General features: G+C 37.9%; 1 protein-coding gene across 1 annotated transcript in view; it reads left to right on the top strand.

Annotated features, from left to right (window-relative positions):
• MMP24OS (MMP24 opposite strand) overlaps positions 1 to 27,241 on the top strand; it is a 79,517-nt gene that overhangs the window by 11,455 nt on the left and 40,821 nt on the right. The window contains exon 3 of the mRNA XM_088156999.1: positions 20,558 to 20,624. Coding sequence (XP_088013125.1) covers positions 20,558 to 20,624 — 67 coding nt within the window. The remainder of the gene's footprint in view (positions 1 to 20,557; positions 20,625 to 27,241) is intronic.

Raw genomic sequence — 27,241 nt, 5'->3', positions numbered from 1 at the left:
GGTGCCACTTGATTTGACTTGAGCATAAGAATAGAATCTACAAGGTCTAGAGTCCCTTGCAATCATGCCACACTGCAATATTTTTCTCTGGCAGCAGTAGTATTGTTCACTGTGATCATGCCCTCAATTGTTCGAGTATAATTAATGAATTCAGTCTGTTTGGATTCATGAATTTGAAGTAGTTTGAGGTTGGGAGATAAATGCAGGGGAACTGTTCATTTCATAGTTTCTAACACGCAACATAGACACTTATGATATAACGTAGCATAAGGGGGTAGGTGAATTATTCCCAAGCACTCTTAAAAGATGATTTGGGAATACTACAGTTTCCAGAAAGATGTTGCACATCTTCATGTGTAAGTAAATGGACAGTCTCTCAGAGGGTGCTTTGCTTGCTGTATTTTGAACAGTCAGTACACTTGTGCAGTATACTGAACAGCAGTGATGTTAACAAGAAAATAGTAATAAAGATTTGGAGTATGAGATCAAACCTTTCAAAAGTTTGTGGAGATAGAAGGATATATAGACAGGAGTGTTTGGTGACTGATGTAGAGAAAAAAGTTCTTAAAACTAAGACAGATGAAACTTGTCCATGAAAACTTAATTTTCATTGTACAAAATATTGCTGAAATTTTTATAGTTCACTCAAGCCAAACTCCTGCAAATAAACCAAACAGAAAGACCCAAAAGCCAGACCTCCAAGCAAAACCCTCACTAATTATTTGCATGTTACTTCTAACCCTGAGCATCCCAGTTCACATACATGTTGAGATTTCACAATAAAAATTTAGTAAATGGAAATTCTGTCCTGAAAACTTGAAAAATCACATTGTACTGACTTGAAACAGTTCATCATCATAATGTTAACTTTGACTTCCATGCTTTCATTTATCATCAGTAAAAGCAAAGGAATCATAATGCTCCTTTACCTTGTGGAGTATTTGGAGGAGCACGCTGAGACAATGTGATGGATGACAAACACTTGACTTTGACACAGAAATTAGTAGGTCACAGCATCACAGAATATTGTGTTGGAGGGGACCTATGAGGATCACCAAGTCCCACTCTTGGCCCATACAGGGACTGTACCCACAAATGAGATGTTTTTAGCACCAGGTTATACAAGCTGAACTGATCTCAGGGTCAGTATTCAAAATAAAGTGTGAGGAATATACTAAACTGTGAGTCTGTGCTGAGTAGTAAGGGCAACATTATGGTGCTGAGTACTTTCTATTCAATGAACATCAGCATCCCAAACCACTCAGATGATTGTCTTATAGAAAGAAATTCGATTGTGTAATTAAGGCTACTGCTGCCCACAAGGAAGAAAAAAACTTGTCCACCTGAGCCTCTTTGCTTCAATCACAACTGATATAAACAAAAGCCTGAACAGGGATGGGGAACTGGAAGAATATTTTCTTTTGCCAAGTCTTACATCTTCCCTAGGGAAATCTTAGATATGGGGATTCAACTCTTTCTACTATTGTGGGTATTTTTGTTGAAAGGTGCTATAGAAGGTTCTTATAGAAGACAGAGGAACCCTTTGAAGACTGCAGCAGTCTCTTCTGGGGTAGGAAAAGTGTGTGCCACACACTTTGGAAGATAACCCAAATTCTGAGTGTAATAATTCTTGCTTGCAAGAAATAGGAGACATAATGAAACAGGGAAGAGTGCTGATATTTCTCTGCCTCACCTGCCTGCAAGAATATCGTATTAGCCCACAGTCTTCAAAACTTAGGCATGAATTATAGAAAAGTTCCTAGACAATATGTCTTTGTGTGTTATTTCTCTAAATGAGGAAAGGCAGCAGCAAACATAGCTGAAGAAACAGGATGCATGGTGATCCCCGAGGAGGGAATCTGGGTTTCTAACATGGATTGATGTTGTCTCTGGAGCACTCCAGGTGCTATGTCATATATTAGGACTATTAGCTACACTGATGCTACAGATTTTTTGAGAGCATTTTGTTTATATGTTTTGATTCCTTCTGAGATTGCAATTCAGTGAATGAGAACTATATATGAGCAAGATAGTGCTGATATCTACTTGGCAGTATATTCTGCACTCTAGAAAAATCAAAGTATTTTGCAAGACAGCAAGCGTCTTGAAACATTCTTAAGGATGAAGGAAACAGGCACCATGCAATTCAGTTATCTTTAAGGTTCTGCTAACCCCTACTAGTAGCAAAAATTTTGTTTTACTGTTGCCTGTGGCCCAGAAGCTGTTGTTTATGTTGTCATTTTTCACATGCTTTAATATCTACTTATCACTTTAAAATCATACCCTGAAATGCAGTGAGGGATTTTACTGTATTTCACATGAAATTTTTGAAAACTTACGTTAGCTGTGAAGTCCAAGGGAAAAATTCTGATATATAGTTAGTTCAAAATGGATTTATGATTCCTTAAAAAACACCAAAGCTGTAACATCCCACCAACCTTCCCTAAAAATCTATATAGAAGAAAATAGTCTTAAAGCAAGAGTGAGTAATTTTAATCACATTATCTACATAATTACATAAGAACTCAATGGACTTATTTTCTGAAACCTTTTTTGCCTTCAGTTTAAAGAAAGGAGTAAAAACACTGAATTCCAGCTTGATTCTGACCACTATTACAGGAATTTGTGCCTAGAGCTCAACTGTCTTCCAAGAAAACACAGTTCCAGATTCCTCTGTGTTGTTTCTGCTCTTACATTTGATCATCCATCTTCAGAATTCCTTGTTGGAGAAAAAATGTTTTGAGTATAGAGCATTTTCTATTTTTTTAATATTTGGGCTGCTTGACTTAGACAAACACAAGAGGGAACCTGAAATTTCCCCCAGCTCACAGTGTAATTATGCCATCTACTGCTGCATTTCTGGTATCACATTTGAATAGTCTGCCTAAGTGAGAAATACAACCATGGGCAGTATTCTAGCAAAGATAATGGCTTGGCATGAGAAAGTATTGTTGTGCTTCAAGTAATGTGTAGCTTTAAGTGAGACACTGAACACTGATCGGGTGTCTTCTGTTTCTTTAATCCTGTCTTCCAGTGGCAAATACTAACATGGAACTGCATTATGTCCTTCATCCTTTTCACGATTCAGTTCCAGAAAATGGAGGTAATATCCAATTTGCAAAGAGTATGTGCCATAAATTGGCAATCTACTGAGATTTAAAGGTTAGCAAAGCACAGTTTGGATGGAGAAGTCACTGAGAATCAGGAAGGAAAGGAAGGCTCCCTGCAGTTTTTACTTTTGTGCTTTTGACTCTGACTGGATACCAGATTCCCACTAAGCAGCTCTATCACTCCCCTTCTCAGCTGAACAAGGCAGAGAAAAAGCAATCAAAGGCTCGTGGGTTCAGATAAGAACAAGAAGATATCACTCAGCAATTACCGTCACAGGTAAAAGCAACTTAACTTGAGGAAATTAATATACATTCTTGCCAAGCAAGTCAGTAGAGTAATGAGAAATAAAAACTAAATTGCAAAACACCTCCCCCACAATACTCCCTTCTTCCTGTGCTTGATTTTAATTTCAATTCTCTCTACCTTTTCCCCTCCAATGGTGCAGAGGTACAGGAAATGGAGAATGCAGTTCACCACATGTGGCTCTGCTGCTCCTTCCTCTGCAGGGAGAGGACTCCTTGCACTTTTCCCCTCCTCTGTTGTGGGGTCTCTTCCACAGGAGGACCTGTGAACCTCCGTGAACTTTTCCAGTGTGGGTCCTTCCCTCAGGCTGCACTTCTTCATGAATTGCTCCAGTGAGGGTCCCTTTCCACATGGTGAAGTCCTTCAGGAACAGACTGCTCCACTGGGTCACAAGTCCTGCCAGCAAACCTGCTCCCGCCTGGGCTCCTCTCCCCATGGCACCACAAGTGCTGTCCAGACCCTGCTCTAGTGAAAGTTTCCCATGGGGTCGCAGCCTCTTTAGACATCTAACTGTTCTGACGTGGGCTTCTCCATGGGCTGCAGGTGGATCTCTACTCCAGCATGAGCTTCCATGGGCTGCAGGGACACAGCCTGGCTCACCATAGTCTTGTGGAATCTCTGCTCTGTCATCTGGAGCATCTCCCCACACTCCTGCACTGACCTTGGTAGCTACAAGGTTGTTTCTCTCACATATTCTCAATCACCTCTCCCAGCTGCTATTGAGGAGCAGTTTTTATCCTTTTTCACTGCTATATTGCAGTGATGCTACCATTCCAGCAGTTGGACTTCGCCAGTGGTGCAGTTGTCTTATAGCAAGCTGGAACCAGTTTTGTTGGACAGGTGTGGAGCTCCTAGCAGCCTCTCACAGAAACCAACCCTGTACAGTCCTGCTACCAAAACCTTGCCATGCCAACAAAACAAAATGTAATTAAAATAATTTATGTGACACTTTCTATTAGACAGCTACTCATCTCTATTCCCAATTCCAGCTCTTTTCACTTGATTATTCTATTTTAGATTTAATTAGAGGATCAAAACCTGTCTGCCATAGAGAAGTGCCCAGTCTGCTGTCAGTTGCACTGTTTTACACTTCTAAAATCTTGAATGTTAAGACATTTTTGTTGACATGTAACTAGAGCTTTAAACCTCTAGGATCACTATTTTCTGTTGACAATGGCATCCTTTTTTTCTGATGTACATTTGGAGCTTTTCGGCCACTTTCTTCTTCATACTTCTAGATTGAGAATTCCATTATTATACTGATTATTCCTTTGCTTATTCTTATTGCCTCTTCCAGCTGGTTCACATCTTTCCTGAATGAGTGCCCAGAATTAGGCAGGACTCTAGCTGAGGGCAACCCAGTCACTTAAATGAGTGAAAAAGTTCACATGGCTGACAAAACCTATTCCAATTAGGCATTTCCTCTTGGATCACAGAATACTCTGGTTAACTCCTAGATCTCTTTCTGCAGTGCAACTATGCATGGAGTAATGTGTTTTCCTGTGTCTGTGAATGGATTACCTCTAAATGCTGAGCTTTGCATTTGCTGTTATGTTGCAGTCAGTAAGAATTCAGTTAACTATGATTTGGAATTCTGACTCTGATCCTTATTGATATTACCTGTATTGGTATTGTTTCTTTCATCCAGGTTGGTAAAGAAATCCTGAATAGTTTTGGGCTTGGGATAGACTCTTGTAAAACCTCACTTCATACCCTGATTCAGCTTGTCACTAACCTTCTGATACTTCAGCTCTTTAGCTTTTCTTACATGCAACTTTTTCTTGCTTTCTTAATTCTTACAAGAAAATAATCTGGAATGGCTTTGTAATCAAAGCTTAAAGTCAAGGTATTAGCACTTACTTTACTCCCCTTTCAGGAGGATCTCTGCCCTGAAAGGAAGAGAAGCGCAAATAATTTGGTGCTATTTGCACTTCTGTGGTGCTAGAGCTTTCTTGTTCTTTTATTCTAGAAATCAGAGGTAAGCTCATAGGGCTCAGATTGCTAAATTTTACCCTTTAATTTCCCCTGTTTAAAAGTTGTCATCAAGTGGTTTTTCTAACCTCTTTTCAGTTTTCAGAGCTTGTCTGGGTCTTTTATGAAATCTGAAGCATAACTGCTGACTTGTTGTTGAATTGCTTCCTTTGGCCTTTTACAAACACTTGTTTTAGGACTGTAAGGTGGACCAATAAACTGCCCATTGCTGGCAAGGAGGCAGGTTCCTCTCCCTTGCTTTCAGCTTGAGTGTGCTGTTAGGTTGGCTCCACCATTCACAGAGGTACTGGCCTCATCTATGCAATAGGGTACTTCAGCAGCACTGCCAGCTTCAAAACATCCAACATGCTCTTTGTCCTGCTGGGTTTTTTACCTTTCTGTCACTTGGATTGGTCATGTTAAACACTGATTGCATCCCAAGTGAGGAAGGAGGCAAACTGGTATTGAATATGTCAGAAATTGAGAAATGCAAAGCGGTGCTTCCTCTTCACTGTGTATGAAGCCAGCTCTTCTGGTGCTTGTCTTTGTATTGAATTACTTTCCAAATAAGTGTAATTTCTCCTTAACTCTTCAAAGACTGGCCTTTCTATATTTTCTTCTCATTTTTTTAAAATTACTAGTGGTAATAAAGAATAATATAAGCTCATTGCTATCCTGGGTACTCTTTTTGAAATCACTGAAAAACTGAAATAACCAAGTCACTGTTTCCCAAGCCTTACTTATCTTTCTATTGAACTGTGATAACTTGCACCCATGCCCTTTAAAGGTCACCATCTCTCCTCATTTCCTTCTCTTATCTAGACATCCATCCCACTAGACCTCAGCAGCCATGGCTGTAAGGTTATAGAAGTCTGCTTACCTGAAGGTTATTGATTTTTTTCCCATGCTTTCCTTTCCAAGAACCAGAAATGTTACTTTTATTTTTATCCTCATCTAAGTCGCTTTCCACTTTTATTCTCTGTCACTTCCAAACAGAGTTTCTGTCTCATATTTGTATTTAAATGTCCCCCTCTTTGTCTGGGAAGAACCCTGTTCTGTTCTATTGTTAAACGTGGACATTGCACATTATCATCATATTTATGCCTGGATGACACTTGTAGTGCTCACTATGAATTTGACCTTGCCAGCCAAATTTGTTCTGTGTCACTTTTCTTGTTTTCTGCTTGTATTATTTAGGTTACTTTTCAGTTACTTGGCCTGTTCCATAATTTGGATGTAAAGCAAGTATGCACATTTATGATGTTAAAAAGCTACACTTTTTATTGGTGTTTTTTCTGAAAAAAAGATATATTATCCCAGATTTCAGATCCAGCAGACATCAAATCATAATCCATATAGTAGTGTTCCATACCACTGTGTTTATTCTCCACATAATATGAATAGAATTGTCCTTTCCTTCTTTAAGAGCCCAGTGTCAGATCTGTTTGTAACAGAGTACAAAAGAATATTGGAGTGGACAAGGGGAAATATATGACTGATTTATTGCCTTGTTTTTGTAAAAGGATGTCTATCTTGTTATTGCTGTGCAGGTAAGATGGGCAGAAAAATAGGTATTTGTGTTTCTTACACATTCCACACAAACAATGAAAAAGAAATAATGGAATATTCAACTTTTCACTTCGTGATTTTGAATTCAGCTACTGGTATCAAATGCAAGAGTATAATTTGCAGAGTTTGGAAAGCCCAGTGCTCTGCCACACCAAGATGTAGTAAACTTGATCTTATGGCTATGAAATTCACAGAAAAGATACAAGGCTGGAAGAAAAATGCTAAAAGATGAGTCACAGAAACCCCTCTGATCTTGCTATCTACTGTATGGCAAACCAATTGATATAAATTAAAGACAGCACTGTCTTTTAATAGTATCAGGATATATACAGATATAAATATATGTATATAAAAATATATATGTTTATCTTGACTACAGTAAAAGATGTTCCTGCCTTTGATTTGTATCAGCCACTTTGCCCTTTTTACACAGGATCTGGATGGAAAGCCATTAAAAAAAGCCAAACCACAGCTGTCAGAATTCTGAGAGAATGCTTGTTTAGTAGAAACAAACACTTCTAATAACTTCTCTATTCTGGAAATATTTTAATTTATTGTGAAACCTTAGGAATATCTTTACATGAAAATGCTGTAAGCAAAAACATATTGAAATCTGTAATGTTATTCACTTGTGCTGCAATAGAAGCAAGGTGGGAAGGGAAGAATCAAGGAATGGACGTTGGAGTATTATGTGTATTATGCATTATGTTCATGTTTGTGTCAAGGAGTGCTTCTGTGGCTTCTGGAAACCATAATTGCACATCCCCATAAAATACAGGCAGAAATCTGTGAATTGCTAGAGCAGCAAAATGTGTACCTATGGTAATATGTTTAATTCATATTAATTTCTGCTATAGGTTTTGTAGAGATATAACCAGATAAATGTCAGGACATGCACTGAGGAAAAAGCAAAAGCACAGAGAAAGGTTGGCCGAAGTGCTGATGTTTGTTTTTCTTTATTAATGTATTGGCTTTTCCCCTACCTTCTGTAATATTGTGTTTTGTCTGCTGACTGCCAAGATATATATTAAACAAAGCAGGGAAAACATGGAAGTGGCTCAGTTGAACCTATCAATAAGCTGTTAGTGGCTTCAGCAGATGTAGGGATTATTCTTTTTCCCATTTGTCTAGATCAAATAAGACTAATATATTTTCTAGTAATCATGGAGCTTGCCTGGAAACTCACTAAATTTTGAGACATGAGCAGATTTTTTCTAACTTACTAGAAACTTTTTTTTTGGTTAAAAGATCTCTGAGTTGCTGTTAGCAAGGGTTACCTATGAGAGTTTATTTCAGTTCTTGTTTGTTTCTCTAGTTGTTCATTTTGCTTCATTTTAGCAAGCAAGTAGTAGTTCAAAGTGTTATGGTGGTGCAGTTGGGATAACATGAGCTTGCTTTCTTTTAACACTTAGCCTACATGACAGTTGTCTCTCAATCTGTTCACTCTTAATCACCTGCTTCGTACAGAGAAATAGCAGAAAATTACATACTGCTTTGTACATGAGCATGCATGGGTGTGAAACCCACATTCTCACTTCTAGCATGCAGCCACTTTTTGTCTTTGAGCAAAAGCAACCTGTTGAACATCTATGATTCTTTCTTCCACTTAATTTATATGCCTATTGCTCTCTGTAATTGAATGAGGATATGAATACGTGAATTGGGTTTTTCTGGTTGTTCAGACTCTTCATTTCAAAATAGCTAGGGATATACATATTTCTCTTCCTCATATTTTTAAAATAGATATTGAGAATGTTTGCATGTGGATGTGTGTCTGTATCTGTCAATGAGAATTGAATTACAGGCCAAGTTGCTCACTTCAAAAGACAATAGATACAGTAAGGTGATAGATTTATGGACCTTTTGCCTAGGCAGCGGTTTCTTACACCATTACACTACTGCTAGAAGGCTAGGAAATGAGAAATGTTTTGTTTGATCTTTTAATGAAAATGCTGTCCAGTTTAGTGGAAATGAACACCATTGTTCTGTGAGCCAAAAACAATTTACAAGTCCACAAGCTGGTGAAACTGAGTCAAATCATAAACCACTTAATGAGAAGATTGTTGCTTTTTCTTTTGAGCTTCATATGGTGAACCTTTCACCTCCAGCTTGTCACTTAAATAGAAATAAATCCTTTTTGCTGCCCTCAAGTTTAAAGTTTTGGTGTTTCTATCTGTATGGACATGATAGGGGTCATAGCAGTGTGAGCAGCCCTGGCTTAGCAGAACCTTTTAGAACTGGTGACCAGTAAGTTGCTCTGGGCTCTGGTTCCTAAGAGGGATTTGCCTTGAAGAAAAAGGCACTTCCATTTCCAAAGCAATCACATGAAACTGTTTCTGTTTAGACTGTGCTTGAATCTTGAAAAGTAAAATGGCCAACCTTCTCAGATTTATAGGCCACATGTCAAAACTGGCCATTTGTCGTGGACTAGTGACACAGGCATAACAGGTTGTCCAAAGCCAATTTTAGCTTCGTGTCTGAGGGTGCCTCACAAGAGGGGGACAGTGATTGCTTGCTTCCTTTCCTGGTGGGCCTTTCTTTTGCATATACTGCCCAGGTGTCAGAATTGGGTGCGTTGGTGCCAGTCCTGGGAGCCTGGCTTTCAAGCTTCTTAGGCTGAGTTTGCCCAGCTGAGAAAGCCCTTTGGTTCTGTTAAGTAGCCCTTACCCTTCTTTACATCTTCTATGGTGTTTTGGAGGAGGGAGAGTAAAATGGGGAAATTAGTGATGATATAGACTGAGGTTACCCATTGTTTAAGTATTGGTGTTAGAGGAAGCTAATGTGGAAAATATAAGTAAAACCTATTCTACTAGAGGTCTAGGTGTTTTTTCCTTTATTTTGTTGTTTATTATAATGGGTTGTATTGAGATTCTTTTTTCACCTGCTTTTGCAAGCATTCTAGTCTGTAACTCAGTTTACTACTTTCTTACTGAGAAAGATAGATCACCTGCTACTGTGTAGGAAAGTATTAGTGTGAAGTTTAAGGAGTAGGTGAGATGTGGCAGCTGTGCAATTGCACACTTGTGTGCTGTACTGATGATCTACATTGTACATCCTGTGTGACAGCATGGAGTTATGATATTTGTGCTTAATTTCTCTCCCTGCTGCTGAAGGAGAGAGTACGAGATGTTCAGTACATCCAGATATCCTTATTGCATCTTTCTTCTGAGAGCTGCCACTAAAAAACATGGACAACCTGGGACAGCAGTGCTTGTAAGCCTCTGGTCCATAGATGCTAAAAGTAGCCTGGTGTGACATTTCAGCTCACAAGCAGGGAGTTTTGATTAATGAAAAAGACTGAAATACACATGGAAACAAATTCATTAAGTGAACGTTGGCCCTCTTCATTCTTGATGCAGTGCATTTGTTTTTGGTATAAAGGGTACTTTGTTGGTGTCCAGGGTAACAGAGGAGATGACCAACCTGACTTTGTGTTAGTTATTTATGATAATCAAGCTTTCTTGCTCACTTTGGTGAAATTATTGCTAAGCTTTTTAGTTGTTGTTTGTGCCTGCGATGGGAAAAGTGGAAATGGATCACATAGTTTAGATTTTCCCTGTTTTCTGGATGGATGCTGATTATTTTTTCTCTGGTGTTGGTTATTTTAATTATCTGAATCTGTCTTTGATGCTGAAAGTCAACAGGATTAAATCCTGAGAAGTCAAAAAATATTCTGCAAAATCTGGTAGCTCTTAGATCTTTAAATAGAAGGTGCCTGGTGTTCACTTACTAGTTTTTCACTTGTCTGTTCTGCGTTTGGTATTATTAAAAGCAGCTTACCTGAACACCTGCATATCAGCCAGTCGTTCACAGAGTACCTCATCTGGTCATACCTAGAGATAAAGCCACCCTGCTTCTTGCTGGCATGGTAGAAGTGAAGAGAGTAATATGCAGTAAATGCACTGTAAGGGCTAATGGGCATTATCTGATCTTGGAAGAAAGTATTCTTTTAACTAAGATAAATCTATTTTTAGAGACCCAGTTTAAATAAATTTGCTCTTTTGTCTCATGAATGGGCAAAAAAATGGAATAAACGGCCTTTGTGTCTTCTTTCCCCAAAGAATAGAGATGGTTTTTATAATCTGAGAGAAACAAAGTGAAATTCAAGCAGTAGGAAAGTAATATGTTGCAATACATGCTCAGTCTTCTTTGTGGTGTCCTCTCTTGCGATAAAAGATCATATGAAAATTTGAATAAGCACTAAGGGAGAAGGCTTGGCCATGCAAATTATCTGCTATATTATTCTAAAATTATTTGAGCTGTGTGGACTGTAGACAATTTTTTCTTCACGTAAAACATCCTCATGACCTGTAATGACTAGGATTTGAATATTATAATCTGGATTTACTTAACAAGATAATTAAATATTTAAAGTCAGTTCATTTAGAGGATAGAATGGATTATCTCTAAACATTTGCAGATTTCTGCCCTTCTATTTGTATGCATGGCTGAATGTTCTTAAATTTTTTGCTACAGCTTTCTTTCAGATTTCATACCTTAGCTTTTGCCATAACAATTAGGACTGTGAGGAGCTTTTTGTTGTCCTAGAACAGAGGGAAAAGAAATTATGAAATGCTGAATAAGATGAAATGGGTTTAGTACTGATTGCACTGTAGAAAAGCACTCATAGAAGTTAATTAAGCTCAGGAAACAGACAGCAAGATAATTAAGATTAGGCCTAATTTTACACGGCAGGAATTCTGTGATGTTTTCCAAGGGACATCATGTACAGAAGCTCCAGGCTTTCAGTCAGATTCTCAAAAGATCATTACAGATGATGTTAAACAGCAAGACAGACTAATGTGATGAGGCATATGTTTTCTTTTACACTGCTTTAAAAGTAAAATTCTGCCATAAACATAAACAAGGACTAAATACACAGTTTATTATTACTGGCAGTGAGGTATTTAAGGGAATCTGTTGCTGGAAACCAATAATTATTAACACAAAAAAACCTGGATTCATTTGTTGCTTCCTCTGCCAGACTAAAGTCTGCCATGCTGTACTGCAGTTTATTATGTTCTAGAAAATTATGAGAAGGATCTTTTGTTTGAATCAGGCATACAGTGATCACTTTCCTCCCACTGTGCACCTGGGACACAATCTGTAGTATTCTATGTGCTGGCAGTGTAGCTTCCTAATACTGTTAGATAAAGAAAATCCATACAAAACCTAATTACCATCTTATCCACTTTAAATTTTTATTACTAGGTACACGAGCACACTAGAAATCTTGGAAATGAAAGTGAGGAATAAATTACATGGAACTGTGGATTCTTTTTTTCTTTTTTTCTTTTTTTTTTAATCTTTTACTAATTGAGTGTGGAGCAAATTAGTCTCATTTCTTATTAAACTCAAATCAATTGTTTAGACACCAGTGCTGTATTCTGTATGCCTAGGCTCTGCACCAGAACTGTCAAAACTTTCTGTATTCTAGGATCGATCTCTGGAAATATTTTATAGTTTCTTTAATATTTTCCATCCAGTAACATTTGATTATATTGATTCTGTGTTTTCTTGTGTAATTCAAGGCCTTGGTTTTTTTTATGTGCCTTTCCTAAGGAAAGAAGTAAGCTGACAGAGAGTGTGGGGTGTTTTTTTGTTGATTTAAGAAAAATATCAAGATTATCTAGAGCTGTATATGCTAGAAAATATTTTCCCTCGTATCTGCTCAGAGAGTAACAACAGAAGTGCAAATAAACATTTATAAAAATTCATTTTAGAAAATCAGCTTGAATACATAAGAAATTGAAAATGTAATGATGTAACAATGAAAAATGAATAGGTTTACTACATGGCGCACGCATGTCAAGCAGACAAGAAAAACTGAACAACCCTCAGGCAGATTAAATCCTCCTTGTGATGCCAGTATTGTGTCATGGATGCAGATTACAATCAAATAATGTAACACGTCTGCATATCCTTCTCACATCTCAAATATGGCAGTTTCATAATGCTGCTTTGACTGACAGGTTATGTTCCTGGACTCATGGTTACATGTAACTTTTACCTGTCATCCTAAAAGTATTTTTAGTTGTCAGTTTTTAGGGAAAACCTTGAAAACATGAATTAAATGATTTCTTGAAAGAAGCAAGTGTTTTTTTTGGCCAAAGGCATCCACCTGGCTTTTCTGTAAAGGGGACTTAAAATAATGATGGGGATGGACATTTTAATAGGGTCTGTAGCAATAAGACAAGGGGTAATGGTTTTAAACTGAAGTTCAGACTCTATGTGAGGAAAACATTTTTACAATGAAACTAAGCATTTCTTAAAGAACCCAAGCCTTAATTAATTTAAACTTGTAAAATGAAAATTTTACCAGTAAAATCTCTAAAATTAATTTGGTGTTTCACAAGTCATGGCCATCATTTTTATAGAATTTTCATGTGTCACTTATTTTTTTCAAGTCTGGCTTGATGCATTTATTTGCTTCATGAAGCTTTTAAAAGGTTAAAATTCTAGCTGCTGACTCCAAAGCTTTGGCTTTTGGCTGGCTGTGCTAGATTGACATGACTGAATTCCTGGCTATGGGGTGTAAACATGCTGCTAGCAAACAGACATCTGTTGCCAAAAACACCCAGTTTCTAAAGTGTTGCAAACACTTGTCTTGGGTTTATGCAGAACATCTGCAGGTTATTGTCATCCTCAAAATCTGAATGAAGCCTCTGCTGTGGTGTCTGGAGTGCTTTTGCTGTGGTGGTGATAAAGGTGGTCATGATCAGCCTTGCTCTCGGGCAGGGGCTGTTACACTCACGGCACAAACAATACAGGGAATATACATGTTCATCTCGGTTAAGGCTTTGCCTCTAAGGCAGTGGCATATCGTTAATACAATTTGTTTGTGTCAAAGGCTGGGACCACATCACTTGGTGTTGCCCTGCTCCTGCCCCAAGACTGAGTGAACATGAATCAGTTTCTGAATTCTCCAGGTGTCCACACTCTTTCAAATCACATTGAAATCAGATCAGCAGTATTTTATTATAGCGTGCTGGGTAGATCCCTACTGACTTCAGATTTTGACTGAATAGGTTGCAGGTTAAAACATAGGATTATGTGTTTAATTGCTAAGAAACAGATCCGTTTTTCTGTTTTACTAATTTTCTGTGCTATTCTGGTGTGCAGAGCCTTGACAAGTCTGTCAGTCAATGAAGTAGTCCCTTTCCCTCTCCCTGAAACTGGGAATGCTCTCAATTTCTGAGAAACATTTGGCTTTTGCTGCTTATTCTGTGCTTCCTAGAAAGTGTCACAACTGTATGCTGAATATCTTTGGTCATGTTTGGCAAATGTGTGTAGTAGGTTTGACTTGAAAGTCAAATCCAGCCAGAGCTGGTTTTCTACCTCTAATCAGCTTAAAAATAATTTCACAAAGGATTCTGTATCTCAAGGACTTCAATGCTTTAATGTACAGTGACAGTTTTCACACTTGATGATCTTGGATAGTTCAGAACAATCAGTAGCTGATCTTAGAATATCAGATGCAAATAGTGACAGCATATTAGTTTGTGTTTAATCTACTTTATTTTTGTTTTGCTTTGTTTTTGTTCTCTCTGAAGCAATGGAACTAATTCAGTTCCTTTACTTTATCTCTTTTTCCGTTTTCCCAGGTGGTGTAGATCCTCTTGGTCTGCTGTAGAATGGTTTTAGATCCAAGATGATTGTTTTGAGTAAAAAAAAATAGTGTTCATCTCTGGCACTGTTTACTGTGCAAACCTTGGGAAGTGAAACCATTATATTTTCAGACCATTACCAGAAGATTTCTTTGGAGCACTCTTTTGTGACTAGAATCTGTCTTAAATATGTGTGTTCTTAACGCTCCAAACACTGACTAATCTGTCCACGACTCTCATTGTCCTTTGTTTGAATATTTCTTTGGCACAAATGACTTAACAGAAAATACCCATAATTCTTTCTTTTTCTGTTTGGTCTTTCCATTACTCTCATATCACAAAAGGAATCAGTGATCTGGATGCTGTATTGCTTAGTGTTTTTATCTGGTTTAGTGTGCTTATGGGCAGGATTCTCTGGTCCTGTAAATCTGTCATGACAATCTGTACCACCTTTGCAGAGATCCCGTGGATACTGTGGGCCCTGGCAGAATGTGCTCAGTGCTGGTGACTTTGCCTGAATGTCTGTTCATGTATTGTATGGTTTATGTCCTTGTCCTGCCTAAAATTTTAGCATTTTTTCCTCATCAGAATTTGGCATAGGATTTGAATTATCCTAATTCTGCCTCTGTAAGACTGAAAAATTTTATGTTCTCTCTCCTCTTCCACAGCTCTTTTTTACTTGTGCCCCATTGACTGCTTGGCATTCAGCTGACTGTTTGCCTACTGATGCCTCATCTTTGTGTCTGATACTAGTTTGAATTCTAGAAACCATTTCTTTGTGCTATTTTGCATTGCATTACAGTCATAAAGTGCAGAAACTTTCCTCTCAGGTGCTGTTTTTCTTTCAGAGTGTGTGATTCTTTTCCTTTACTGCAAGCTTTAGCACACTAACACAGCTGCCATGTGGCCCAGAAGGCAGGGCATTTTTCATGTTCTTCACAGCAGATCAAGACATTAATTTTGTTCATCTCTCTAGTTTTGCATTTACGCATTTCTTTTTACATAGCTTCTACTTCATTTTTGCTTTTTCTCTATGATTAATGCATATCTTCTGTGTATATGTTTCATACTATAGAAAATAGCTTTCAGCTTGCTTTGGAATAGAAAGTGTTCTTGGTACTCTAATAGTCGATGTATTTCTCCCATGTCTGAGGCAGATCTTGTACTTATGAATATCTTTTAATATGCTTTCACTTCCCCCTCTTCAATGGAATATTCACATTGTTTTAATCTGCAGTATTTAAAACTGTTCAATCCATAGGACCTTTAAATTTGCTTTCTTGGTGAAAAGACTCTGCAACCCACCTGTGTCTTCCTCTTGCTTCTCATCTTGATACTCTCCTAGTTTTAAAAATATGAAGGATCATGTCTGATTTGTGAAATCTTGCTCAGCCTTCAAACGCAAATGAAAAACCATCAAAGGTATTGTAACCATTGAGACCTTATTACTTTTCTCTATTTTTTTCTTTTTTTCCTGTAAAATCTTAACTTAATGCTTCCTATTTCAAAACTCTTTATTTTAACACCTGGAACTTATGCTACCACAAAATTGCAGTACTGGATTTTTTTCCTTTCCTATCACAGGCACTAAAATTATTCTTAGAATTGTTTCTGTGCGTCAAGCTAGAGGCCTCAGATGTCACAAACTTTCTCCAAATTGGAAATAGTTCTGGTTCACTTGCATGACTAGCAAAGAAACAATAGAGCTTAATGATGCTCTTGGGAACTATTTTTAGGTAGAAAAACAAGTCTTATGTAGAAAGAAGCTGATACATTTAATACATTCCTGTATTAAATTCATGAACTGAGAGGACTGTTCCAGTAAGAGTATGCACTTTCCTGAGAATTTATGTGCATGTATTTGTGTTTTAAAACCTGTTTACTTAAAAGCTCTCTAATGTATAATTAAAATAAAGACGAGGAAGTACATAAAGATCAGGAAGAAATGTAAATTCAAACAGTGTCAACATCTTTTAGTCTGGAGTTCAATAAACATTTTATAGTATGTTACATTATATCATCAACTAATTGATTTCTAGCCTGGAGTTAAAAGTTGAAAGGAGTATCATTGCTATCAAGGTTATTTTCTCCTCTGTGATTCTGTATTTTCTAATCTTGAAGCAAAAAAATAGAAATGTAAGTAATTCTTTTTATAAGAGTGGAGATGTACAAAAACATGTCTTTTCTCTAGGTCATTGACAAAATGTGGCTCATTCATGTAGCCAAATTATTATGCATGATTATAACTCTGGTTAGTTAAACTTGTAATTTTTCTGTTACTTTCTTATGGATGCATAGCATTAGTGTTAGTAAAATGATGACTTCAATGAGTGTGGGATTTTTTTAAGAAAAAAGAGTGCTATGTTGATATATATTACAGGAACCATTTAAGATCGTGAGTTTCAGTAAGAAGGCATTCTCCTTAGTTATATAAGTTCACATTATTATAATGAAGTTTCAATATTTAAATATTGACAGTGTGACTTTTGTTTTAAATAATTTTGGCCCTCCTGTATCTCTTTAGCTTTTGCAGTTATTTCCACTATGAAAATGTAACCAGGAGTGAGTTTTCTCTGAGATGTTGTCTTTTATGCAAATGACACTAGAAATTTCAGGCTGAAGCATGAATGTCTGCTGATTTATCTCCCACTGTGATGATTTATTAAATTGCAAAATGAAATGTGTAACTGCAAATGAAAGTGACTCCATTAGAATAATAATTAAAATCTAAAATCTGTATTTTCATCAGAGCTGGACAATTTCTTCTTCTGTCTAATAAAACAAATCCACGTTTACTTCCCTGCTGGCTGGCACTTTGTTTGCATATGAAGAAAGGGTAATATTTGCTCTGCATATATGTGTGTGTATTTTACCACCCCAAATGTACACTAAGGCGGTTGTATGTGTTAGTAATTTAGACAAAACATGGATCCTGGAAACAGTTGCACTTATACTCAACATGGCATCCATACCATGTGAGCTCAAAGTGAATGTGTCTGACGTGCTCAGTAAGTATAATGAGTTTCTGGAAAAAGTGTTTGGTAGAAATAAAACTTTATTTTATTTTTTTTTCCCCTGGAAATACCTGTTTCAATTTTTTTTTTTCTTTTAATAAAGACCTTTCTGATATTTGCCTTTTGGCTCGACTTAGCCTGCTCAGGAACTTAGTGATTTGGGATCCTGTTTTCATTCAATGATACTTGACTGCAGGATCTCAGGTGCCCAGAATATAAAGACAAAGGCAACCCAAGTATGTAGGCTGATGCTGCCAAGATTGCAGTAGCCAACGTGCTTTGATGGTTAAAGAATCACAGAATCACAGAATGAACTAGTTTGGAAAAGACCTTTAGGATCATCTAATCTAGTCCAACCTATGACCTTATGCCTCCTTATGAACTAAACCATGGCACTGAGTGCCATGTCCAGTCTTTTTTAAGTATGTCCAGGGATGGTGACTCCAACATCTCCCTGGGCAGACAATTCCAGTGCACAATCACTCTTTCGGTGAAAATTTTTTTTCTAACATCTAACCTAAACTTCCCTTGACACAGTTTAAGATTGTGTCCTCTCATTCTGTCAGTTGTTGCTGGGAGAAGAGGCTGACCCCGCCTGACTACAGCCACCTTTCAGGGAATTATAGAGAGTGATAAGGTCACCTCTGACTCTCCTTTTCTCCAGGCTAAACAACCCCAGCTCCCTCAGCCATTCCTCACAGGATTTGTGATCCAAGCCCCTCACCAGCCTTGTTGCCTCCTCTGGACACACTCAAGTGTCTGAAGGTCCTTTCTAAACTGGGGCCCCAGAACTGGACACAGCACTCAGGGTGTGACCTCACCAGTGCTGAGTACAGGGGGAGAATGAGCTCCCTGCTCCTGCTGGCCACACCATTCCTGATACAGGCCAGGGGCCATTGACCTTCTTGGCCACCAGGGCACACTGCTGGCCATGTTCAGCCAGCTGTCAACCAGCACCCCCAGGTCCCTTTCTGCCTGGGCAGAATGTTGCAGGTTAATTAATGCAGGAGTTAGCACTTGGACTTGTTATATTTCATGTTGTTGGACTCTCTCCATCTATCCAACCTGTCCAGGTCCTTCTGCAGAGCCCTCCTCCCTTCCAACAGATTGAGACATGCTCCCAGCTTGTGCCATCTGCAAATTCACTGATGGAGGACTCAATCCCTTCATCCAGATCATCAATAATGATATTAAACAGGACTGGCCCCAGCACAGACCCCTGAGGGACACCACTGATGGCAGCTCACCAGCTGCATGCAGCACTGCTCACCAGCACTCTCTGGGCCCGGCCATCCAGCCAGCTCCTAGCCCAGCACAGAGTGCTCCTGTCTAAGCCACAGGCTCCCAGATTTTCCAGGACTGTGCTGTGGGAGACAGTGCCAAAGGCCTTGCTGAAGTCCAGGTACACCATCCACAGCCTTCCCTGCATCCACCAGGTCAATCACCTGACTAGTGAAGTGGGCTTTAAACTAGACCTGTAAGGGGAGGGCACCTGTCCATCCCAATCCTGCCAGTGAGATGCTGGCACCTGTAATGTATGCCCAGACAAGTGCAAAGGCATTCCAGACACTCCAGCTAGTGAGCTGGCTTTAACCAGAGCCTGGGGCCTGGCTCAGATGCCCCTACACAAACACACGTGTAATGGGGGACAAACAAGAGGAGTTAGAGATGTGCAGATGCCTCGTGGGCTGGCATCATGGAGACATGATGGGAAGGGTTTTATGACTAGAGCATTGGAATGGAAGATTTTAGGCTTTTTAGAAAAGACACACTAGGGACATGAGGAGGAAGTGTAGCCCCCATGTTGATGACTAGCTGGAGAGCATGGAACTCTGCCTGGGGAAGGATGAGAAGCTGTGAGCTTGTGGGTCAAGATTAAGAAGAAGGCAGGGACAGGGGACATTATGGTGTGGATCTGCTTCAGACCATCTTATCAGGGGCATGGTTTGGATGAAGTGCTCTACAGGCAGACAGGAGCAGCTTCATGCTTGCAAGCCCTGGTCCTCATGGAAGCTTTCAATCACCTGGATTGTCTGTTGGAGGGACAACACGGCAGGGCACAGGCAATCCCAAAGGTTCCTCTGATATGTCAATGACAAATTCCTTAGACAAATGATTGAAGAGCCAACAAGGAGAGATGCCATGCTGGACTTTGTGTGTACCAACGGGGAGGAGCTGGTGGGGAATGTAGTGCTCCAAGGCAGACTTGGCTGCAATGAGCTCAAGATGGTGGAATTTGAGATCTCCAGGGCAGTGAGGAGGGCACAGAGCACGCTCACTGCCCTGGACTTCAGGAGAGCAGGTTTTGTTCTTTTCAAGGACCTACTTGGTAAAATCCCATGAGATAAAGCCCTGGAGGGCAGAGGGGCCCAGCCATGCTGTCTGAATTTCCAGGATCACTTCTTCCAGCCTCAGGATTTATAAAGGTCAACAAGGAGGCAATCCAGAAAAAGTACTAAGAGGTCTCCATGGACAGATAAGGAATTACTGAGCAAATGGAGCAAAACCAAGAAGCTTTCAGGCAGTGAAAACAAGGACAGGTGGCCTGGGAGGAATACAGTGAAATTGTACAGGAAACTAGGGACAATGTTAGTAGTGATAGGACAAGGAGTAATGAGTATAAACTGAAAGAAGGAAAAATTAGGCTGGGTATGAGGAAGAAATTTGTTACTGTGAGTGAGGTGATGCACTGGAACAGGTTGCCTAGGGAAGTTGCAGATGCTCCATCCCTGGCAGTGTTCAAAGCCAGGTTGGATAAGGCTTTGAGAAATCTGATCTAGTGGAAGCTGTCCCTGCCCTTGGCAGGAGGGTTGAAATTATATGGTCTTTAAGGTCCATTCCAACCACTTAACATTATATGATTCTATAGTTTTGATCAGATTTTCATACATTAACCAAGATCCTGTGCACCTCAGAAGTCATTACAAATTCCAGTGAAGAGTCCTTTAGAAATGGAGTATCAATTGCAGACATTTCTTGCAGGTTGAAGAACAAATTCTACAGAGAGATGGGATGTTAGGAGACATCTGGAGACCCGTGAGTATTACAGGTATGATTTAATGTATATTTTTAAACTGAAGTATAATAAGAAGTTCAATAATAAGAAGTCTTCCAATAAGAAGTCTAAGGAAGATCTTAGAAGAAATATAGGCAGAAAGATATCTTTGTGGAATGATGAAGCAATGCTGATTTAGCATGGATACATGAGCAGATACTAAATATAACCAGGTTTTAATGCAAATCAAAGCCCTGGTGCAGCACTCCAACGACAATTGAAAAGAACTCGTTCTCCTCCAAGTAACAATTCCAAATGCAATTCTCTTATCAAACCAGCTGAGGTTTATATTGTACCTAGAAAAGCTGTCAGACAAGAACACTACATTACACTTCCAGCTACCGTGTTATTTTTTCTACTATTACATTTAGTTAAAAAGAAGTCACTATCATTTATATAACTTCATTTGAATGGGTAAAACATTTGTGTTGGGAAATAATAGACATGCAAATACAAATGCAGGTCACTTGTGAGTATATGGAGCATAGCATGCAACTGAGGAATCATAAAATTGACAGGAAATATTAATTATTGCTTGCTACTAAGGATATTTAAATAATATTGCCTTAAGCTCATTCTTTGCTATGACATCAGTATTGCAGTAAAGGAGATGTACAATTTATGTTAAATTAAGGTAAGAATGTGTCATGTGTGGGACGTTTTGGGGAGTGTATCAAGTTGATTTGAATTCTTTTGGCGATTATAAATAGGAATTTGCCTTCAATGACAGAATGAAAAATGGTCAATGTTGCTTTGGCAAAGAGTAGACTATTTTCCTTATGTTTTTTAAACATATTCTTTGACTAGAAGATATTATTTTGGCAGTGAAATTTATTAATTGAAGAAATAAAAGGAAATATTTGGTGTCTAAAATCCAGTTATCAAAAGAGAAGTAACACCTCAACAAAGTCACCTAAGTAATAAATTCACTAAATCTAAATCTTGTATGTGTTTTACGGTAAATAATAATTCAAGTGTAATCACCGTGGTTATGCTTGCACCACCCCAGCTCTAGTAATGACAAAATGTCATCTGTTTTTAACAGAAAGGTGCATTAAAGGAAAAGCACTATTAGAAAATATATTCTGGATGACATTCATGGCACCAGTGAACTGCATTAAGGGAATGCAGTAATTAAAAATTCACTCCAGAGGAGCTTATTATTCCTTAATTCACAGTTACTCCATCTATCAAGGGTCTCCTGGACCCAGGCTTTATGAAAACATGATGCCTCCATTACTTGCTAAATTTCTCACTTAAATCTTCAAAGGAAATGTAAAACTTTCCCAAACCATGCAGATAAAAATAATGAATAAGAAAAGCTTAGGAAGCATTTAGAATAAAAATAATTAGGCCACAGTGGATACTTTCAAATATTAGCAGTTTTGCCAGTACAAAAGAAAATTCCTCATTAACTTGTGTGCCAGATTTTATGAATCTAATATTTAGTTAACCAGTCACTTCTAAAATTTATTACTAGTAGTGTGACTTAAATTAACTGTGTTAAGAAAATCCGCATACAATAAGACTTGTAATTCTGGAATTATGTGAACTAGAAGAAATATATATGGTAAATCTAAATATTTCCTGGTGGGTGGATATTATAGGCTGTTTTAAAAAAAATTTCCCCCCTTAAGTTTTTTTGGGTTGCTGCCTTTTTTTCTCTTCTCTTATCTTTTGAATTGTAGTCTTCATCGTGGAAAGTATCCCGTGACAGGGAACTGGGTGTTGGATTGATATTTTCATAAACCCATCTAATTTAATCTCATCATCTTTTGTGACTAGAAACAGTCAACTTAGCAACTATCACTCTTTATGCTTTTTTAAAGTATATTACCTTTTGTTTACATTGCACTGAGCATGGTAAGGAGGAAGGCTGCTTGTAAAAGATTGCACAGGAACCTTGTGGTACTGAGTCACTAGGCAGTAAAAAGGCAGGTGGTCATCCAGAAAGCCTGATTTCCTCCTCTCACCAGTCAAAAAAAAAAAAAGGAAATGCTGAAGATGATTGTCTTAAATGAGTGTAGTGGATAATATTACATGAAGTGTTACAAAGATCTTCAGTCTGTGGGAAGAAATGATTCTCCCAAGGTTTTACTCACTTAGAGACTCCAGAATAACAAAGGCTTTTAAGCCTAACAAGTGTTTCAGTCTCCCTTTAAATAGGCTAAATTGTGTTTATGGCTATGAAATATTTGGTTTAAGAAACCTCACTATCTCTGTTTTAGTATTATTAACATTCTATTAGATAGGCAGAATTGAGTATAAGTCAAGATAGTTGATGTACTTTGCCAGCAGTGAAAGATGGCTTTAAAAATGGAGGGATTAGAACCTAGATCTCCAGTGATCTTGGGGATCTAGGTTACTAGGCAGGGAAAAGGATTTTCTTTATTAATGATTTTAAAATGCATGGATTAACACGTGTCTAATGAATTTGACGTATTAATCATTAACCCAATGCTAATAATCTGTTAAGGACACCACATTTCTTGGCATCATCTGTCATATACTATGATCTGGTATCCTGGTTGCATAGGGGATGCCTTAAGAATCTCATTTGACAAGTCAGCAGCAGCTTAAATATGTCCTGGGAACCTATTATTGAGAGATTCAAGTGCAGTGACCTAAATCTGCTTTTTGTTTGTTTTGCTGCTCTGTGTTTTTTTAGTGCTAGCTTGACAAAAAATTATTATTACAGCTTCTTGTTTTTTTTTTACACCAGAATCATCCCACAGAAGGAACCCCTGAGGCTCAGATCAGGATGCAGCTCACTTATCTAAGAGAGGAATGCCCTGTATGTTAAAACAAGATGGCCAGTGGCCCACTCCTGCCTTAATATTGTTACTCTTTGTTTTTATTCTTCTTCTCAAGGTCCACAAATATATCAGAAAAGACATGTGGCAGTGAAATATTGGGATTTTTCTCAGTGGTTATCTGAGTGACCGTTTAACACAAAGTGTAACACAACATGATGACAGGAGCCTTTTACTTGCTACAAGAAATGAACCAAAGAATATCTGCACTTACATGGAAATTTGTACAGGCCCTTAAAACACATATCTCACACTAATTCAGGTTACTATTTTGCCTATGACTCTTGCAGTTCTATTTCACTATTGGTTTATTTAAGGTGTGTTGAAGGTCAACTGCCACTAACTATACTGTTAAATATTGATTTAACAATTTGAATTAATGTAATTTTCTGTTGTTCTCCCTACTATATGTACAGCAGCACTTCAGGGCCCCAGTCAATAAGATCAATAGCACTCACATGAAGTTCGGGCTATGGCTGTCACTGGTTTGTTCTCCATTTCTCCTTGCTCTCTTCTCACAGGTCAGACAGGTTTTAGTAAATGCAAAATCTATGTTCCTGCTAATAGGCTATGGGGCTTCTCTAGCTGGATGTATTCTGTGCACACCAGTTACTCTGAACCAGAATATTTCATGCCTCATACTGATTTTTTAATTTTTTTTAAATCACTCTACTATTTCTCCTTTAATGAGAGAAAAAAATCAAACAATAAAGGCATTTTTGTGCTTTCTTCTATAGTTTTCTGCAAGCCTTTGTTAAAGGCTATTTATACAAGTAAAAGTACACACCTGATAATTTTAAAATAGCAAGTCAATACTCAATAGCCCTTGCTAATCCTGATGACAGAGCTAAAAGAACAGTATCTAAAGAGATAAATGTGACTAAATTAAGCATGTGTTTAAACATCTGGTTAAATTGCTCAGAATTGGTGTACTAGCAACCTGGAAAGCTTTGCCTTCGTGAAAGTGAAATTATATGGGCAGTTAAATGTTAAACACTTGGACAAAATAACACATGAATACAATGTGCCTTGGTGTTGCATGGAAAAAGTATGTGTGATTGTTCCTATTCCATGGAAGGAGCAAACCTGTCACAAGGGAAAGTCATAACTGATATTATGCCAAAATGATGGCAAGTTTAGAATTGAGCATGTATGCCCTGAGTCAATTTCTCTTTGAATAGTTTTCATGAAATGTCAGTGGTCTGATTTTCTTGATGTCTGTCTATTTTAAGCCAGGAATATATATTTGTGCATAAGTGGATGGAAAGGCTCTGTGAAAAAGAAAGAAACGTGAGAGTTAATGTCCTTCATTTAATTTTGAGAACATAAGAGGATATGTATTAAATAAACTGATATTTGTGCTTCCATTTAACAGAAGAATGGCAGTAGCTGCAATCAAAAAAAGGGAAAAAAAATCTTGTCAAAAGCGCCTTGCCTCTGCTTTCGTTCCTTGATTCACAGTGATGTCTAGACTGACATTATGAAGATCTTGTGCTGCCAGACTTTTCCTTGCATGCTTTTCCACATACAGTGTTGTTCTTCACACGTGTTCACTCACATGCAAAGGATGCCCTGCTTCTCCTTGAGGCATCAGTGGCTGGGAATGATAAAGATAAGGTTCCAAAAAGCCAGGGGGATTACTGCAGCTGCTGAAGCCATGTGCTTTACATGCACAACAGGAAAAGCAATACATTCCCTGACCCCTGCACTGTAAAGCCTAGAAAATATAATTAGAGAATGGTTTAACCTGGGAAGGTACTAAATTAACCCAGACAAGCATGATAAAAAGAATCAAGTTTTTCTGGCTCCAGGTAACAGAATGACGTGTATGGGTCAAAGGTAAAAGCTGCACATCCTTCTGCACTGGCAGTCCATCACTGAGGATATATTTTGAGAATTTAACTGTTCATGACTTTCCTTACACATTTCCATGTGGTTCTGCTTTCTGAAAATAGATAACATGAAATAATATGGAGAGGAAAAATAGGAGATGAGTGACAAGGGTTACAGTATGTCTATGAACTTGAGAAAGCTAAAGGATGATAACTTTATATTGTGATTTATGGTGACAGCAATTTACAAGTGTCTCTGTAAGTATCAAACTCTGAAGCTACTTTTCTCTCAGAACGAAGACTAGTGTTTTTGTCAAAAAAAGGAAGTTGTCTTTATGTTTTCTGTCCACTCTGATAATTTTGTTACCTTTCAAAAATCCTTTTAGCTATACGGAGTAGAACAGATTTAAAATGCCTCAGAGGATGTTTGTGCTAAATTGTTTCTTTTCTTATTTGTTTTTCTAAATTACTCTTAATGAAAATAAAAACTATCTTGTTCTTACAAATAATTTTTCTTATCTCTTATGTCTCTCCCCTGCTACTCCACACTCTGTAAAATAACTGAGAAACATAATGATTAAAAATGCTCATCATGCCCATCTGCCTCTCTGCCCTGCACTTTGTCATCTGGCAGTTGGGTATCAAAGTAGCCTCATCAATGTTCTTTGAAAACTAAGCAGATTGGACACACAATTTATATGTAAAACAAAATTACACTGTGTTAGCTTGCTTTTGGCAAGAGTATTAGGGCTCATCTTGGAGACAGGAAACAAAAGCAGCACTTCATCTTCATAAATTTTAAATGAGGGGGAGGTGTATGCGTGTGAGAGATCTGTCTGGCAGGAGCTTTTCCCTACAATCTTTCCCTTACTAGTTCTTTCCTTTCTAGAATCTCCTAGTGTGTGCTACTGACATTGGCTGGAATAATATGTATTTTCATATAACGCAGGTTGTGCTAATGATTGTCTCACTAGAGTTTCTTTCAAATAATATCTTTGATATTCATTTAAAACAGAAGGCTGTGCCTTGGTGACAAGCTTTAGAACCAAAATGAGAAAGGTTTAAAGGAGTTAATTAATGTTGTATAGATTCGTCTTCAGCCAGAAAAAGTTTATTTTGTCATATAATGTGTGCAGTGCCTACTGTGGTATGTTTTTAAACACTTATAAGTGCTCATTCTTAAATCTTTATAAACAGCATTCATGAAAGTCTGTCTGATAAGAACACTAAACTGAATGCTGCATTTTTTTCAAAACATCGATGCAAACCCCATCATACTTTGCTGTTTTCTAAAGTCCTTCAGGGTGTTTGAGAACGAGTGTGTGATGGAATGTACTGACTTTGGAGAAATCACTTTTTAGAGAGTATCTAAGAGCAAGTTCAATGGTAAGTATGCCTTTTAGTGTGCTGGGTTTCTTTGTCTGAGTGAGAGCCATAATCTGTCCTGCAGCACTTGTAATGAAGTTCTGAACAATGTCAATGAGAAACTAACAATATGTTTGTCCTCCTTAAGAAAAGTCTTTACTCTGAACTTTAACACTAACCGTAAGCATCAAGAAATTCTCAGTGATATTATCCATGTGACTGAAACATAGTCTGAGTTGCAGCTTGCCAGTATTGTACAGCTTTGTGCTTGAAGTTTGGCAATATTTTTTGCTTAATGAGGGCAATATGTTTGCCTTAAAAGTAAATGTACAACATTCTTCTACTTTCTTCATTAATTCTTTTCCTTCAATAAATAAAATGCTTAATTTGATGTCACAGTTATGAGATTTTTTTTTTCTGTGTGTGTTTCATAGATTTAGAGGAAACTGATTGTAGAAAAAAATCTTTGAAATAATGTTTTCATGGATTCTAGCTTAAATCTAGTCAGTTTTTATTGTAGGTTCAATCAGTGGTCAAAAATATTTTTTCTCAAATTTGAATCGGATATCTTGTCCATACAAAATTCTACTCCTTGACCAGA

Source organism: Sturnus vulgaris, chromosome Z (genome assembly GCF_052056855.1).
Source record: "Sturnus vulgaris isolate bStuVul1 chromosome Z, bStuVul1.hap1, whole genome shotgun sequence".
NCBI classification, from domain to species: Eukaryota; Metazoa; Chordata; class Aves; order Passeriformes; family Sturnidae; genus Sturnus; species Sturnus vulgaris.
The sequence above is the reverse complement of the archived record's forward strand: the minus strand, read 5'-3'. Positions and strand labels throughout refer to the sequence as shown.